This window comes from Balaenoptera ricei, chromosome 19 (genome assembly GCF_028023285.1).
Source record: "Balaenoptera ricei isolate mBalRic1 chromosome 19, mBalRic1.hap2, whole genome shotgun sequence".
NCBI lineage: Eukaryota > Metazoa > Chordata > Mammalia > Artiodactyla > Balaenopteridae > Balaenoptera > Balaenoptera ricei.
Genome location: NC_082657.1, coordinates 46,007,208 through 46,022,243, shown reverse-complemented (window position 1 = coordinate 46,022,243; position 15,036 = coordinate 46,007,208). Strand labels below are relative to the sequence as shown.

Sequence of the window (15,036 nt, the reverse complement as noted above, 5' to 3'; positions counted from 1 at the left end):
CCATTGTGTATGTGTATACCGTATTTTGTTTATCCATTCACCCATGGATGGATCTTTTTACTTATCATTTGAATTTTCTTGTTTTAACAATGAGCAAGTATCATTTAAAATTCTTTTTTTTTTAAATTTATTTATTTTATTTATTTTTGGCTGTGTTGGGTCTTCGTTGCTGTGCACAGGCTTTCTCTAGTTGCGGCGAGCAGGGGCTACTCTTCATTGCGGTGTGCAGGCTTCTCCTTGTGGTGGCTTCTCTTGTTGCGGAGCACCTGCTCTAGGCACGCGGGCTTCAGTAGTTGTGGCTCGCAGGCTCTAGAGCGCAGGCTCAGTAGTTGTGGTGCATGGGCTTAGTTGCTCCGCGGCATGTGGGATCTTCCCGGAGCAGGGCTTGAACCTGTGTCCCCCGCATTGGCAGGTGGATTCTTAACCACTGCCCCTAAAATTCTTTTTAATTAAAGAAAACTTTAAAAAATGTTTTTAAATAAGATAATAGATTTTCTGAAGAAACTTCATTCTCCTCTTAGACCTACATCCAAAGTATTGAGTCATGCACAAAGTAACACTTGAAGGAATACATTCAAAAGTACCATAATTTAGCCATTAGTATTAGGTCAGGGGTCAGCAAACTAAGGTCTTCCGCCCAAATTAGGAACACAGCTATGCTCACCCCTTTTCAAACTGTGTATGGCTGCTTCTAGGCTATGATGGCAATAGAGATTGTACGGTCTACAGAGGCTAAAATATTTACTCCCTGGCCCTTTACAGGAACCTTGTCAACTCTTGGTTACCTCCAGGCCAGGCTAGGGAACTCCCGTGCAGCCAGAGACAGATGGCCAGCACAGCACTGCTGCGCAAGCCATGGGTTAGCTTCCCCTTTACGCAAAACATTTCTGCAAATGGAGCCCCATCATGGCTCTCTGCTGTTAACCTGCTGCCTCCCAAATGACAGCCCCAGGAGCAGGTTTTAGATTCTAAATGACTAGGCCAGGGTTACCCCTCCGCAGCATGCTCAGAACGTGATGAAGGCTACATCACTCATTAGCCACCCATCCAGCCCCACCACGGGCTTACTCGCCTTGCCCTTTGCTTTCCGGATTGTCAAATCTGGAATTACTACCTCGGGAGGTTGGGGAGGGAGAGGGGAACAGATTGAATCACAGGAACTAGCAGGTCTCTTTTAACAGTAACTCCACTTCTGAATATCTATCCATGGGAAACACTTGCCCACAGAGGCATGTACAATGATGTTTACCTATCACTCACAAAAATAATGGAGAACTGGAAATAATCCCTGTGCTTTTTCATGTGTGAATGGTTAAATTATGCTATATGCAGATGACATCATTTAATTGAAAAGAGGTAGCTCTATAATGTGCCAAGATAGATCTCTGTGTCTTTAAGACATATGTTCAAGGAAAAAAAATTAAACACGCATAAGACAATGGTTTTTATAATAAAAACAAAAATAGGCTATAAACCAGATAGTGGCTTTATAATAAACCATATTTCTATATGTTTATAAATGTATTCGAATACACAGAAACAGTCTGGAAGGAGCCACACTTCGCTAATAATGATGATGATGATAAAGATAATAACAGTCTTTACAGAGCACAGACTAGGTAGCAGGCACTCTTTCAAGCACTTTTACATAAATTAACTCATTCAACCTAGATGGGGTATTATCATTTTGTTGGATAAAGGAACTGAGGGACCTAAAAATTAGGTAATAAGTCCAAGTTCACACAGGTATTAAGCTTTGGTCCTAGGATCTAAACCCAGGCAGTCTGGGTCCCATGGGGTTCAGGTACAGAGGGAGCAGTAAAAAGGAACTTCTGCTTGGCCTAAACTCTGTGCATTTTGGACAATGCTTTGAGAACGCTTTGTTGAAGAATGAAAGAAGAAGAAAGAATTCATGCCTCCAAAAGGATAGGGGCAAGGCAGTGAGCTGGTCAGGAGGGTGAAGCAGCAAAAACCAAATGGTAAGGGCATCCTCACCATTGTCAGTGGCTATAATGAGGGCCATGTACGTGCTGTTCTTCACATGCTCGACGTTCTCTCTGTCCAACTCAGCCCGAGTGGAAATGGCACCCGTGTCCGGATTAATCTCCAGCCAGTTGGCAGCGTCCCTCCAAATCCGATACCTGGAAGGACACAAGCTCTGATTTAGAACGGGAACAGCGAACGGTAGGTAGCTGAAGAAGGTTAAGGTTCCTCTTTGTTGATAGATACTTCTAACTTCCTTATTTCAAAAAAATAATGACTCCTACAGAAATTTTGCCAGAAAGGTTTGATGAGCATCCATGTACCCTTCACCTAGATTCATCCACTGTCGATATTTTGCTATATACAAAAGTTGATACACACATATACATAATTTCTTGTTTTGCTGAACCATTTGAGAGTAAGTCGCAGACATGATGTTCCTTTACTCATGAAAATGTCAGTGTGTTTTCTCTTAAGAACAGAGGCATTCTCTTACATAACCACAATTTGATTTTCAATTTCAGGAAATATAACTTTGATATGGTACTACCATGTCATACATGGTACATATTCAAACTGTAGATTTCCCCCAAACTGTACCACCCTCCCCACACCCCTGTCCCAATCCAATCCAGAATGCAATCCAGGATTAGGCATGGCATTTAGATGTCAGATTTCTTTAGTTTCTCTCAGACTGACCCCCCCTAAAGCATACAGCAGTTCTCAAATGGTCACAGTATGGCACCCAACACCCCCGCCATGAGCATTTGGAGATTTGGGTTGACATGGTGACTTGGGAGTATGCTGCACTATTGGCATTTAACGGGAGGTGCCAGGGAGGGTAAAGCTCCTTCTGGTCTTTCACAGCCACCCCCTAAAAAATTATTCAAAATGCCAAGAGAATCCTGTTAAGCCACACCTTATTAGGAATACCAGAAACAGAAGAAACGTAAGCATGAAAAACAAAGATATACTGCCCAGTTATCTATCGAGGTCATTGAAAGGCTCAGAAAGGGAAATAAAGAAATCGAAGGAGGAAAGGGTCCTGGATACCTGTGGGCTTATCCTCACGTCCTTAGAAGTGCAAAGCAATGAACTACACATATCAAGTGGTCTTTATTCCAGGGGTAAGGGTCTCTGCAAACACTGTTAAGACTTGGTCCTTGAACTTCCCCAAATAGATGCTTTGAACTATCTATTTCATTACTACAAGCTAAGATATCAACACAGCATGGAAACCATACAACCCAAGGCTTTAATCACAAAACAAAAAATCCTACAATATCACGATGCCACTAACACACCCAGCAAAAATAATAATTACTTAATGTCAAGTCTATGCGCAAGTTTCTCTATTTGCCTCAAGGGTGTCTTTTATAGTTGGATTGTTTGAATCCATCTTTAAGCATAGTCTACACATTACAATTGGTTGATTCCTCTCTTAATCAATACCCTTAATCTAAGCAGTCACCCTCACCCTTCTGTCATTATTTGCTAAAGAAACTGGGTCATTTGACATAGAGCTCCCATATTCTGCATTTGGCTGACTGCTTCCTCACGGCATTTAACTTGTTCGTTCTCTGTACGGCATCCAAATCAAATCCTAAGGCTTGATTAGATTCTGTTTCAACCCTTCTTTTCTCCCCCAAATATAATATTTAAGTGGCACTGTATACATGCTGTTGAATCACTTCGAGTGGCACTTAATATTGGGCTGTCCTTGCTCTTCCAGCAGATGTTAAAATCTATCAGAAGGTTTGGATGGTCCCAGCTTGGTTCCTCCATTTAAAAATTCCTAATCATCCTTGACCTAATGACTCTAGCAGCCATTACTATCACTACCTGGATCCTTTATATCCGTATGGTGCACATGCACAGTTTAAAGCTATTTATGAGCCCTTCCAGTCAGGATAGAATTAGCACTTCCCAGAATAACTCAGAAATTGAAGCTGCACTTAAACTTCATGTTTGTTTTACGTTTAATAAGTCACAGGCACTGATACTAAAACACAAACACCTCCCCCTCCAAACAAGAACATGTTCAATTTATTACCAAGTGGGACTCTACACTGGATTTGCATAACCTTTTCTCTAAATAGTTCAGAGCATTCTAATAGTTTCCTCTAAAGTAAATATTAACAGGTAGGAATCCCTCTCTGAGAAGACGAAGTGACCGAGGCCTTTGTTATCCCTGGAAATCATGCTATTACTAAAAAGACGCAGATGTGCCATGCTTGGATTTGTGCTTAACAGTCTTCCCTTTGAGTTTCCACCATTGTCACACTGGAGCACCAAGTATGTCATCAGACCCAGCTCTCAAAAGAATAAGAACATCCTTTATCTTACGTGGCCACAGTGGTGTTGCTGTTGGTTGGTTTGTATGTGTGTTTTCAGCATCTGTGGCTGTGATTTACATTACAAAAGTGCCTTCAAGTTTACAAAAAAAAAAAAGAAACTGTAAGCTACTTATAGCACAATACCACGTATGTAAATTAAAACCACATTCCTACTACACTAAGTGAATTCAAAGAGAGGAAGCACAGTAAACCGACAATGGCCGACTATGGATGGAATGGACAAGGTGCGGGGAATGGGGATAAAAATATAAATAAGCCAAACAAGAGAAGGATCTTCCACAGACCAATGATGATAAAAATGCCATGAACGAAATATCTTATACATACACGTACGCACACAGCCAGTTGCTGCCAGTCAGTGGAAAATCCCTCACACTTACGTGATCTTCTGTTCCATAAATTTGTCTGGCTCCTGGGCGGTGTAGGACGTGATCTCCAGGCCCAAGCCGAAGTCCTCGGGCACTTTCACTTTCTTCTGAGGAGGCATGAAGATGGGGGCTTCGTTCACATCTATCACGTCCACGGTGACGGTGGCTGTGGAAGTGGAGAGAGTGACCTCAAAGGGGACCGCATTAGTCACTGCCACATACAGGATGTACTGTTGCTTGGCCTCAAAATCCAAGCCCTAAAGAGCAGAAAAAGTACATTTTATGTTAGAAAAAAAAAAAAAAAAAAAAACATTAAATCCTTAACTATTGTTTTTTGGTTAGCAATATATCAGTGGTTCTCACATCTGGCTGTATTAAGAAGAACTGACTTGGGCTTCCCTGGTGGCGCAGTGGTTGAGAGTCTGCCTGCTAATGCAGGGGACACGGGTTCAAGCCCTGGTCTGGGAAGATCCCACATGCCGCGGAGCAACTGGGCCCATGAGCCACAACTACTGAGCCTGCGCGTCTGGAGCCTGTGCTCCGCAACAAGAGAGGCCGCGATAATGCGAGGCCCGCGCACCGCGATGAAGAGTGGCCCCCGCTTGCCACAACTAGAGAGAGCCCTCGCACAGAAATGAAGACCCAATATAGCAATCAATCAATCAATCAATCAATAAATCTTTAAAAAAAAAAAAAAAAAAGAAGAACTGACTTGAGAACTTTTAAAACACATGCCTGGACCCTAACCCCAGAGCCAGTGAATAGGAATCTCTGAGGTTGGGGTCTGGACGTCAATATTTTTTAAAAAGTTCCCAATGACTAACATGCAACCAGATTCATGATGAGAACCCCAGGAAAAGAATAAAGATGAGCTACATGAAATCTCAAGTGGCAAGCCTCTATTAACAAACGTAGCACATTAAGTCATTTATTTACCTGAGACCAGTAAGAATGTTCACATCCTATGTTGACATGCTGCCCGTGTAACAGCAAATGGACAAACGACCCCAGCTGTCCACCTCCCTAACCCCAGTAAGTTTAGTGGCAAGAATATGAAGCTCAGGGCTTCCCTGGTGGCGCAGCGGTTGAGAGTCTGCCTGCCAATGCGGGGGACGCGGGTTCGGGCCCTGGTTTGGGAGGATCCCACATGCCGCGGAGCAACTGGGCCCGTGAGCCACAACTGCTGAGCCTGCGCGTCTGGAGCCTGTGCTCCGCAACAAGAGAGGCCACGAGAGTGAGAGGTCCGCACACCGCGATGAAGAGTGGCCCCCGCTTGCCGCAACTAGAGAAGGCCCTAGCACGGAAACGAAGACCCAACACAGTCAAAAATAGATAAATAAATAAATAAAATTAAAAAAAAAAAAAAAAAAAAGAATATGAAGCTCAGAATCAGTCGGCAGTGAGCTCAAATCCCAGCCAGGCCATTTCCTTAGCTGTGTGATTTGGGCAATAGAACCTCTGGGTCTGTTTCCACACCTAAATAAGTAGGAAAAGGAACTATCTCACAGAGGCACTATAAGGGATCAACTGGAACTTTTATGAAGGACCTTGTGTACGGTGGGAACTCAAATTACTACCTTTTTTCTTTTGGTGATAGAATAATAACACAAAACACTGACATCAAATGTTTAGTGGGAGGACTTCCCTGGCGGTGCAGTGGTTAAGAATCTGCCTGCCAATGCAGGGGACATGGGTTCAAGCCCTGGTCTGGGAAGATCTCACATGCCGCGGAGCTACTAAGCCCGTGTGCCACAACTACTGAGCCTGCACTCTAGAGCCCGTGAGCCACAACTACTGAGCCCACATGCCACAACTACTGAAGCCCATGCGCCTAGAGCCCATGCTCTGCAACAAGAGAAGCCACCACCATGAGAAGTCCATGCACCACAATGAAGAGTAGCCCCCGCTTGCCACAACTAGAGAAAGCCTGCACACAGCAATGAAGACACATCTCAACCAAAAATAAATAAATAAGTAAATTTAAAAAAAGAAATGTTTAGTGGGAGTTAAGATGACATACTAAGTGATTCAGAAATGAAGGGTCTGCTCACTTGCTCAAGGGGAAGTCAAACCTCTGGCGCTAAGCTAGGGATCCATTCATTAACTCTTTGACTAACTTCAACAAGGAAATCACTCAACTTCTTACTGTTCAAGTTTCCTAGACATCTTTCACAGGCTTATTTGCCCTTCTTCTAAAATCATCCAGCAAAATAGCAGAGACCATAAACCATTTTTCTTCTCATTTGCAAAATGGATATGGGGGGGTGGGCAAATGTTTCAGAGAAAGAACGTATTGAAACAGATGGTACAGACTTCCCTGGTGGTGCAGTGGTTCAGAATCACCTGCCAATGCCGGGGACACGGGTTCGAGCCCTGGCCGGGAAGATCCCACAACTAAGCCCATGTGCAACTAAGCCCATGTGCCACAACTACTTAAGCCCGCGCACCTGGAGCCCGTGCTCCTCAACAAGAGAAGCCACCGCAGTGAGAAGCCCGTGCACCACAATGAAGAGTAGCCCCCGCTCGCCGCAACTAGAGAAAGCCCGCGCGCGGCAACGAAGACCCAATGCAGCCAAAAATAAAAAAAATAAAATAAAATAAAAAAATTTATAAAAAATAACAATAATAAAAATAAAACAGATGGTACTTCCTTTTCAATTTTAGGGTGCGGTGTGGGAGCGTCCTGATTTCTCACATGAGCCTGAAGAGTCACTGCAAACCCCACCAGAATCTGGGAGAGCTGCCCTCCCCCACCCCACCAAGGCCACGCTAATCTACTTCAGAGAAGACACCAGGGGACAAGGGCCTCTGGCTGCGTTGTCAATTTCTGCATCTTGCCAGGAACCATACAAACCTTAGCCGTCTTCAAAATGCCATCATTGGTTACTGGGTCTGTGATGACAACAAACTGCTTCTCGTTATCGTTTAATATTTTGTAAACGGCCTCCCATGCTGGGGTACTGGGGACGTCGGCATCGGTCACTGTGAGTGTGGTGATGACCACGTTAGCCTCGTTCTCAAGCACCGACCCCACGTACTGCAGAGCAAAGAAAACGATGTGTCACTTAGCACATACTCAGACCCAGCAGTGGAGCCAGGGTTCAGGGGGCTTAAGGAGTCCTTTCTTGAGCCCAAGCTTTGAGATGAGTCTTGGAAGAAGTGCCCACCCTACCAGCATGGCCCTTATTTCCTGTTGGTGGAGCAAGCCAGCACCCAGGGGCCCTGTGAGTACCTGAAAGAGCCAAGGCCCTGGCTGTCCGCGCCCCTCAGCATACTCTGGCCCAACTGCTGACACTGTAGTTTATCCCCCATTCCTGTCTTCCCCATCACTCTCAGTGGTACCAGTAATTTTCATAAATGTCTGGTCATTACAGTCTTCTACTTAAAACCCTTTGATAACGTCCCACTGCACTCAGGATAAATTCTGAAATTCTAAATTCAGTCCACAAGGTCCTGTAGGACCTGGCCTCATTTGGTTCACTACACTGACTGTTTTTCAGTTTTTGCTATTCATCAAGCTTCCTTTTGATGTGGGGCATTAAACTGTCTTTCTTAAGCCTCCTGTACTCACAGTGTCTAGGTTAGAGTGGCAGACACCGCTAATTGTCTACTGAATATCCACTCTCCTCTACTTCATTAACTACATGGTTGATGGCAGCAATGTGCCCAGAGAAAATACTGTATTTCCAGTCTTCCTTGCAGACAGCAGTTGCTAGTAAGAGGTAAATGAAACTTGTGGGATGGGTCTTCACAGAAATAAGAAAACTTGACTTAACATCAAGGCCTTATGCCCCCTTGCCTTTGCCTTCTTCCTGAACGAAGCACAGATATGGCTGGAGCTCCAGCTGTCATCTTGGGCCACAAGGTGACATTGGGGATAGAACCCATGTACCAAGGACGGTGGGAAAGCAGATAAAGGAGGCTTGGTTTCTACTGACTGAGTGGACTATCTGCCTCTGGGCCGTTTGTGACACAAGAGAAAAAGTCAACCGTTTGTTTAAACCACAAGAGTCAAATCTCTGCTACTAACCATTAAGCTAATTTCTAAGTAACACAATAAGGTTTCAGGTTCTTTCACACAGCTCTCAATACCTTCTCCTTGACTGCATTTAATATAATTATACACAATAATCAATATAAGTTGTCTAACATCAACCTAGCTAGACTATAAACTCCACAAGAATAGAAGTGTCGTCTGCCTTGTTTGTGATAATATCCCCAGTGCCTAAGACAGTGCCTGGTATAAACCCAGAGAATATTTGTTCAGTGAATAACTAAAACCTGGTAAGACCTGCTACCAAGATGAGGACATGCAATACTATGACATAGTATGAGTGTGTTTCATGTTTGGTAATTGCAATCATTGTTGCTTTTGTTGTGGTCATCCATGTACAATGCTTGGTGTCAGTCGATTTATCTCTTGTAAAAATAAAATACAGTGTGTGTGTGTGTGAAAAAAAAAAAAAAAAAAAAAAAAAAAAAAAAAGATGAGGACATGGAGTCAATAGGTGCTTTTTTTTTCCTTTTTTTTTTTAACATCTTTATATGGAGGTTCCTTAAAAAAAAACCTAAAAAGAGGTGCTTTTTGCAACTTCAGAAACCTGTGTCAATAGGCCCCAGGCTGAGGAGGGCAGAGACAACTGACATCCCAACCTGCCTGCTTTTTCGCTTCAAGTTTACTAGTCTGGGAAACGTTTCCAAAGGGTTCACCCATGAGATACTGGGAAACAACCAAGGACCTTTGGAGACTCCCTAAGGAGGTGCAGGGTTATTACCGTGGTTGGGTTGAAGATGGGAGGGTTATCGTTGGTGTCAGTGACTGTGATCACAGCTGTTGCGGTCGTGCTTAAGCCGTCACCTTGAAGGTCTGCAGCCTGAACCACCAGGGTATACGTGGGAAAACTCTGTAGAGATCAAACACACCCGAGTCAGGACTGACAGCCACATCAGGTACAGCGCAGCCCATCGCATAGAAACAGATTATTTTCTCATATGCTTAAATGCCAACCTGCCTGCCTGCCTGGCCCCAAACCTCTGGACAAATGTTTAGATACAAAGCTCAGAACCATCACCATACTAAGCAGCAGCTGGCCTCGGCAGAGTTTTACGTCATCCAGACGATCGAGCTATTTGCCCTCAATACCCTCTGGATCCTCTTGACCCCTGACCTCCCGGTCCAGCCCGGTGGTGAGCACACTGATGACGCCCGTGTCCCTGTTGATGGTGAACATTTTGTTGTGTGGCAGCACAGGCTCTTGGCTGAGGATGGAGTAAGCAATGGCAGCGTTGTAGGTGTTCACATCATCGTCTGCGTCTGTGGCTGAAACCTCCATCACAGAGGTCCCTGGAAGCAAAGGAGAAGATTTAGTCAAGCTACACATTAATTTCCAAAATTCTGACCAAAGCGCTAGGGGAGGAAGAAAGCATTCCACCAAACGAGCAAGTGGTGTTCCCAGAACCCAGCTTTTCCAGAGGATATTTTGGGTGGGGAGTGTGGGTGAGGAGTATGGGGAATAAATAACCTTAAACTAAAACATTTTTGCTGTGTCTCTTATACTGAGTGAACAGTGTATAAAATAGGAAAAATAGCAGAAATTTCCGTAATTGGCTTCTTAGCCACAGCTCCACCTGAGAGAATGGTCATTTGAGATTGTTGCCTTCAAGGTAGAAGGAAATATTTACAACACTTGTGACAGACAAAGTACTAGTTCCCAGAATACCTAAATAACTCTTCAAGAATCAATAGGCAGGGCTTCCCCAGTGGCGCAGTGGTTGAAAATCCGCCTGCCAATGCAGGGGACATGGTTCGATCCCTGGTCCGGGAAGATCCCACATGCCGCGGAGCAACTAAGCTTGTATGCCACAACTACTGAGGTTGTGCTCTAGAGCCCGTGAGCCACAACTACTGAGCTCGTGTGCCGCAACTACTGAAGCCCGCGTGCCTAGAGCCCGTGCTCCATAATGAGAGAAGCTACTGCAATGAGAAGCCCGCGCACTGCAACGAAGAATAGCCCCCACTCGCCGCAACTAGAGAAAGCCGGTGCGCAGCAACGAAGACCCAACACAGCCAAAAATAAATAAATTAATTAATTTAATTAAATTTTAAAAAAAGAATCAATAGGCAGGGACTTCCCTGGTGGTGCAGTGGTTGGGAATCCGCCTGCCAATGCAGGAGACACAGGTTCGATCCCTGCTCCGGGAAGATCCCACATGCTGCAGAACAACTAAGCCCGTGTGCCACAACTACTGAAGCCCACGCACCTAGAGCCTGTGCTCCACAACAAGAGAAGCCAGCACAATGAGAAGCCTGCGCACCGCAACGAAGAGTAGCCCCCACTCACCCAAACTAGAGAAAGCCCATGCGCAGTAACAAAGACCCAACATGGCCAAAAATAAATTAAAAAAAAAAAAAAAAAAGAATCAATAGGCAGGCATGCGCAGCCCCACGAGTACGCGCCTCAGGATAGCCCACACTATGGATCCACTGGCAAAGCAGATCTTTAAAGGAGTTTTAGTAGCTGAACTTGTGGGCATTTTTGGAGCATATTTTTTGTTCAGAAAGATGAATACAAGCCAAGAGTTCAGGCAAACAATGAGCAAGAAATTCCCCTTCATCTTGGAAGTTTATTGCAAGTCCACTGAACACTATGGAATGTATGGAATCAGAGAGAAAGATCAAGAAAAGTGGCTGAACAGCAAAAATTAGGAATTTGACCATCAATCAAGGTTTGCCCTATTTTATAGTATCAGGCAAGATTAAAACTCTAAAGCTGACATGGATGGATTTTAGAATATTTAAGGTGAAATGTAAATTCTAATTAAAGCAGTTGTTCTTTGGACTAACCGTGAAGAAATTGATGGAACGATTGTTTATTATGTTATAAATGGAGTTTCATTTACTACTCATAATAAAGTGGTTCTCCTTTAAAAACAAAAACAAAAAAAAAAACTCCCCTATAATTCTGTATAAACCTTTCAAAATAGATAAAATACTAAAACATCTATTTTTAATATTTATTACATTTTTTCTTTTCCATTACAGTTTATTACAAGATGTTGAGTAAAGTACCCTGTGCTATACAGCAAGACCTTGTTGTTTATCTCATTTATCCCCCTTTCCTCTCCCCTTTGGTAACCATAGGTTTGTTTTCTGTCTGTGGGTCTGTTTCTGTTTTGCAAATAAGTTCATTAATATTTATTACATTTTAACTCAAACATTTAAAATCACATTATCTAAAAATATATTAACTAGAAATATTGCTTTTATCCATTTTCACTTTACCTGAAACAATATTCAAACTCTACATCAATGTCTCTGGTACTACTGGAGCCCTTCTGGAATAAAATTTGTCATTTAAAAAAAAAGAAAAATCAATAGGCAAAAGACAAACAGCGCAAGAGAAAAAAAAGGGCAAAAGACTTGAATAGACAAGTTGTAAAGAAAGCCAGCTGGTCAGCAAACATATGATAAGATGCTTATTTAGCCCATTAATAATCAGAGAAATTCCATTTTAAGTTATGTTGAGATATAACTACACACTCAACAGATTGGCCAAAAAAGAAGTCGAACAATTCCATGATATATATTGCTGGTGGGAGTATAAATTGGTTCAGCCACCTTGGAAAACAGTTTGTCACCAAGTAGAAAAGTAGGCAAAACTAACAAGACATTATCCAGGGGTAAGTACACACGTGGTAAAAGATAAATGAAAGCAAGGGAATGATTATCACAAAAGTCAGGGTGGCGGCTGTCTTTATGGAGGAGGGAAAAAATGTGATCAAGAAGGATTGTACAGGGGCTGTAAACTACTAACAAGGATCTGTTACTTAATCAGGGAAGGTTGTTCTTAAACTGCTCCTTGCTTAAACTGGGCCGAAACATTTTATACATATTTCTATAGGTAGGATGTTTTACACACACACAGTGTCTTCCAAAGAAGTTCTGTGCATATGAAGGGCCTGACCCCAAACGCCAGCCCCAACACTTGGGGGTGCAAAGAATCTAAGTGTCTTGATGGGTGTTGATCTCCTCGTTGCTGGACGTACCTGGAAGAGCGCCCTCCATGACAGACCCCTTGAAGACCTCCTGGGTGAACTCAGGCTTGTTGTCATTCTGATCAGTCACGGTGATCACAATCTCCATCGGCTCCTCGATTGCTTGCCCGTTCGAAGACACAGCATGAGAGAAGAGCTGCAAGAGCCAGGTGAGGGTTACTCGGGAAGACGAGGTGGGAGAAGTGGTCCAACCAGAGCAGAGTGGGCTCCACCCGGCCCCCACTCCCTCCCACTCAAGTATGCACCGCCCCCCCCCCCCAAGCACAGAACTTCTCCCACACACGTGCTGCTGCTTCAATGAGGTCATGACACTGGTTAAGACCATGACCTGTGAGACCATGGGCTGGAGAACACATCCACCAGGTCAGAGCCCCATTTCCCACATAAGGGCTGGGGGCCAGGCCTAGGAGATAAAGGTGGAAGCCTAAAACACTCTGACTGGTTCCAAGCAGGGTCGAATTTGCTCTGGCTGCTCGAGTCTAGTGTTCCCCCTGCAGACTTCCCTGCGTTTGGCATCAACGCATTACCTCCCAGCTTCCCTAAGCTCACACTGCTCTCAAGGCCCAGAAATAGTTTTTGTTCCCCAACATCATCACCAGCCTCTGCCTTTGTGTCAGGGACTTTGAGTCCCAAGAACAGGTTGACACCTTGGGTCTAAAATCATGTCTGATGCCTCAGGACTCTCCCCACTTTACTCCTAACAAGGAAAACATGAACAGCCCCCAATTTTTGCAGGTTCTCCTGTCATTTCTCCTTATCAACAGGTCTAAAGTTAAGCTCTTCAAATGTCCAGAACATCTGATCTATGATCAGCGTGAGCTGACCATAAAAATTTTGAAAGGATGTAACCCCATCATTAACAGGCTTCTAAGAGACACTCACAATGTACTTGGCAATGTCTTCTCTATCCAGAGGTTCCGTCACCTTTAGCCATCCTGTTTCTCTTTCAATAATAAACACATGAAGAGGGGGGGTGTCGGCTCCTTGGCCAGTGATGCTGTAGAAAACTTTGGTTTCTTTGTCCCTGTTAGATTTGATCTGAAGACAAAACAGAAAGAAATGAATTAGCAAGGAAGGATTCTGACATTGGCTCTTTTCCCCTTCTCTCCTTGGTCCTTCTCTGCCAAATTCCTCCCAGAGAAATAGAGAACTTCCTTCCGTACCTGAACCAGAGCCTTAGGAAATGGGCCTTTCTCATTTTCTGGGCAGCTGATAGGAGGAATAACCCAGTCTCTCTTCTGTCTCCTGAGACCATGGTGGGAGCTGGGAAATGTGAGCACTTCTGTCTGGGTTCCAGAGGGAGAGTCCTAAAAGGAAAGAAGATGAGGAACAAAATGAGATAATTCAGGAAAGATGATATGGGCCGAACAACCTAGGCAGTCAGCATCTCCAGCCTTCTGAGGGCAGGTCATGGTTTTCGTTTAACAACAAAATAAAACAGCCAAAACAAACCCCAACAGACCCCTTTACCATGTCAGAAAGACGGTTTCCTCTTTTGATCCTTCTTAGTGTGCAGAGTTCAGTAATCATTATGCACACTCGATGACAGGTTTGAGGGTTTGACATTATTTAAGAGTTATTTCAAGCTTATATCTCACATCTGTCATTTTTAAAAATATTTTATTTATTTATGTATTTATTTATTTATTTGGTTGCACCGGGTCTTAGTCACTGCAGGTGGGCTCCTTAGTTGTGGCTCACAGGCTCCTTAGTTGTGGCTCGCCAGCTCCTTAGTTGCAGCACGTGGGCTCCTTAGTTGAGGCAGGTGGGCTCCTTAGTTGCGGCTTGTCAGCTCCTTAGCTGAGGCTCACCAGCTCCTTAGTTGTGGCATGAGAACTCTTAGTTGCAGCATGCATGTGGGATCTAGTTCCCTGACCAGGGATCGGACACAGGCCCCCTGCATTGGGAGCGCGGAGTCTTATCCACTGTGCCACCAGGGAAGTCCCACACCTGTCATTTTTAATAGGACATTATGCTCCAATGATTTACTATCAGAGCTTATTCAAAAATTAGATATTCAGGTGTTTTTAATATTCTTTTCTTTTATATTTTTCCTAGTGATATAGGTCTCCAAAGTAGAGTTAGCCTAAGTGGGTAAGTTTTGGGGACTTGCTACTTTGTGATCAATACTAATCCCTTAATCTCACTGTGTTAGTATATCCGTATGGTTTCCATTTGTTCTAACAGAAGTTGTTTGGATGGGAACCAAAAGTGCCCTTTGAGACTCGTACTGAACAGTTTTCATGTGCGATAACTTTATGCATACACAGGGA

At 43.9% G+C, this 15,036-nt stretch overlaps 2 protein-coding genes across 2 annotated transcripts in view; one reads left to right on the top strand and one right to left on the bottom strand.

Annotated features, from left to right (window-relative positions):
- CDH1 (cadherin 1) overlaps positions 1-15,036 on the bottom strand; it is a 77,431-nt gene that overhangs the window by 10,339 nt on the left and 52,056 nt on the right. Inside the window, exons 4-11 of the mRNA XM_059903627.1 lie at positions 13,927-14,070; positions 13,646-13,801; positions 12,755-12,899; positions 9,877-10,052; positions 9,484-9,612; positions 7,563-7,745; positions 4,721-4,965; positions 1,996-2,141 (exon numbers count right to left, since the gene is read on the bottom strand). Coding sequence (XP_059759610.1) covers positions 1,996-2,141; positions 4,721-4,965; positions 7,563-7,745; positions 9,484-9,612; positions 9,877-10,052; positions 12,755-12,899; positions 13,646-13,801; positions 13,927-14,070 — 1,324 coding nt within the window. The remainder of the gene's footprint in view (positions 1-1,995; positions 2,142-4,720; positions 4,966-7,562; positions 7,746-9,483; positions 9,613-9,876; positions 10,053-12,754; positions 12,900-13,645; positions 13,802-13,926; positions 14,071-15,036) is intronic.
- Positions 11,161-11,414, top strand: LOC132352889 (protein CEBPZOS-like). The gene has a single exon (XM_059903628.1). It carries the CDS (start codon positions 11,184-11,186, stop codon positions 11,412-11,414), a length of 231 nt encoding a protein of 76 aa, XP_059759611.1. The 5' UTR covers positions 11,161-11,183.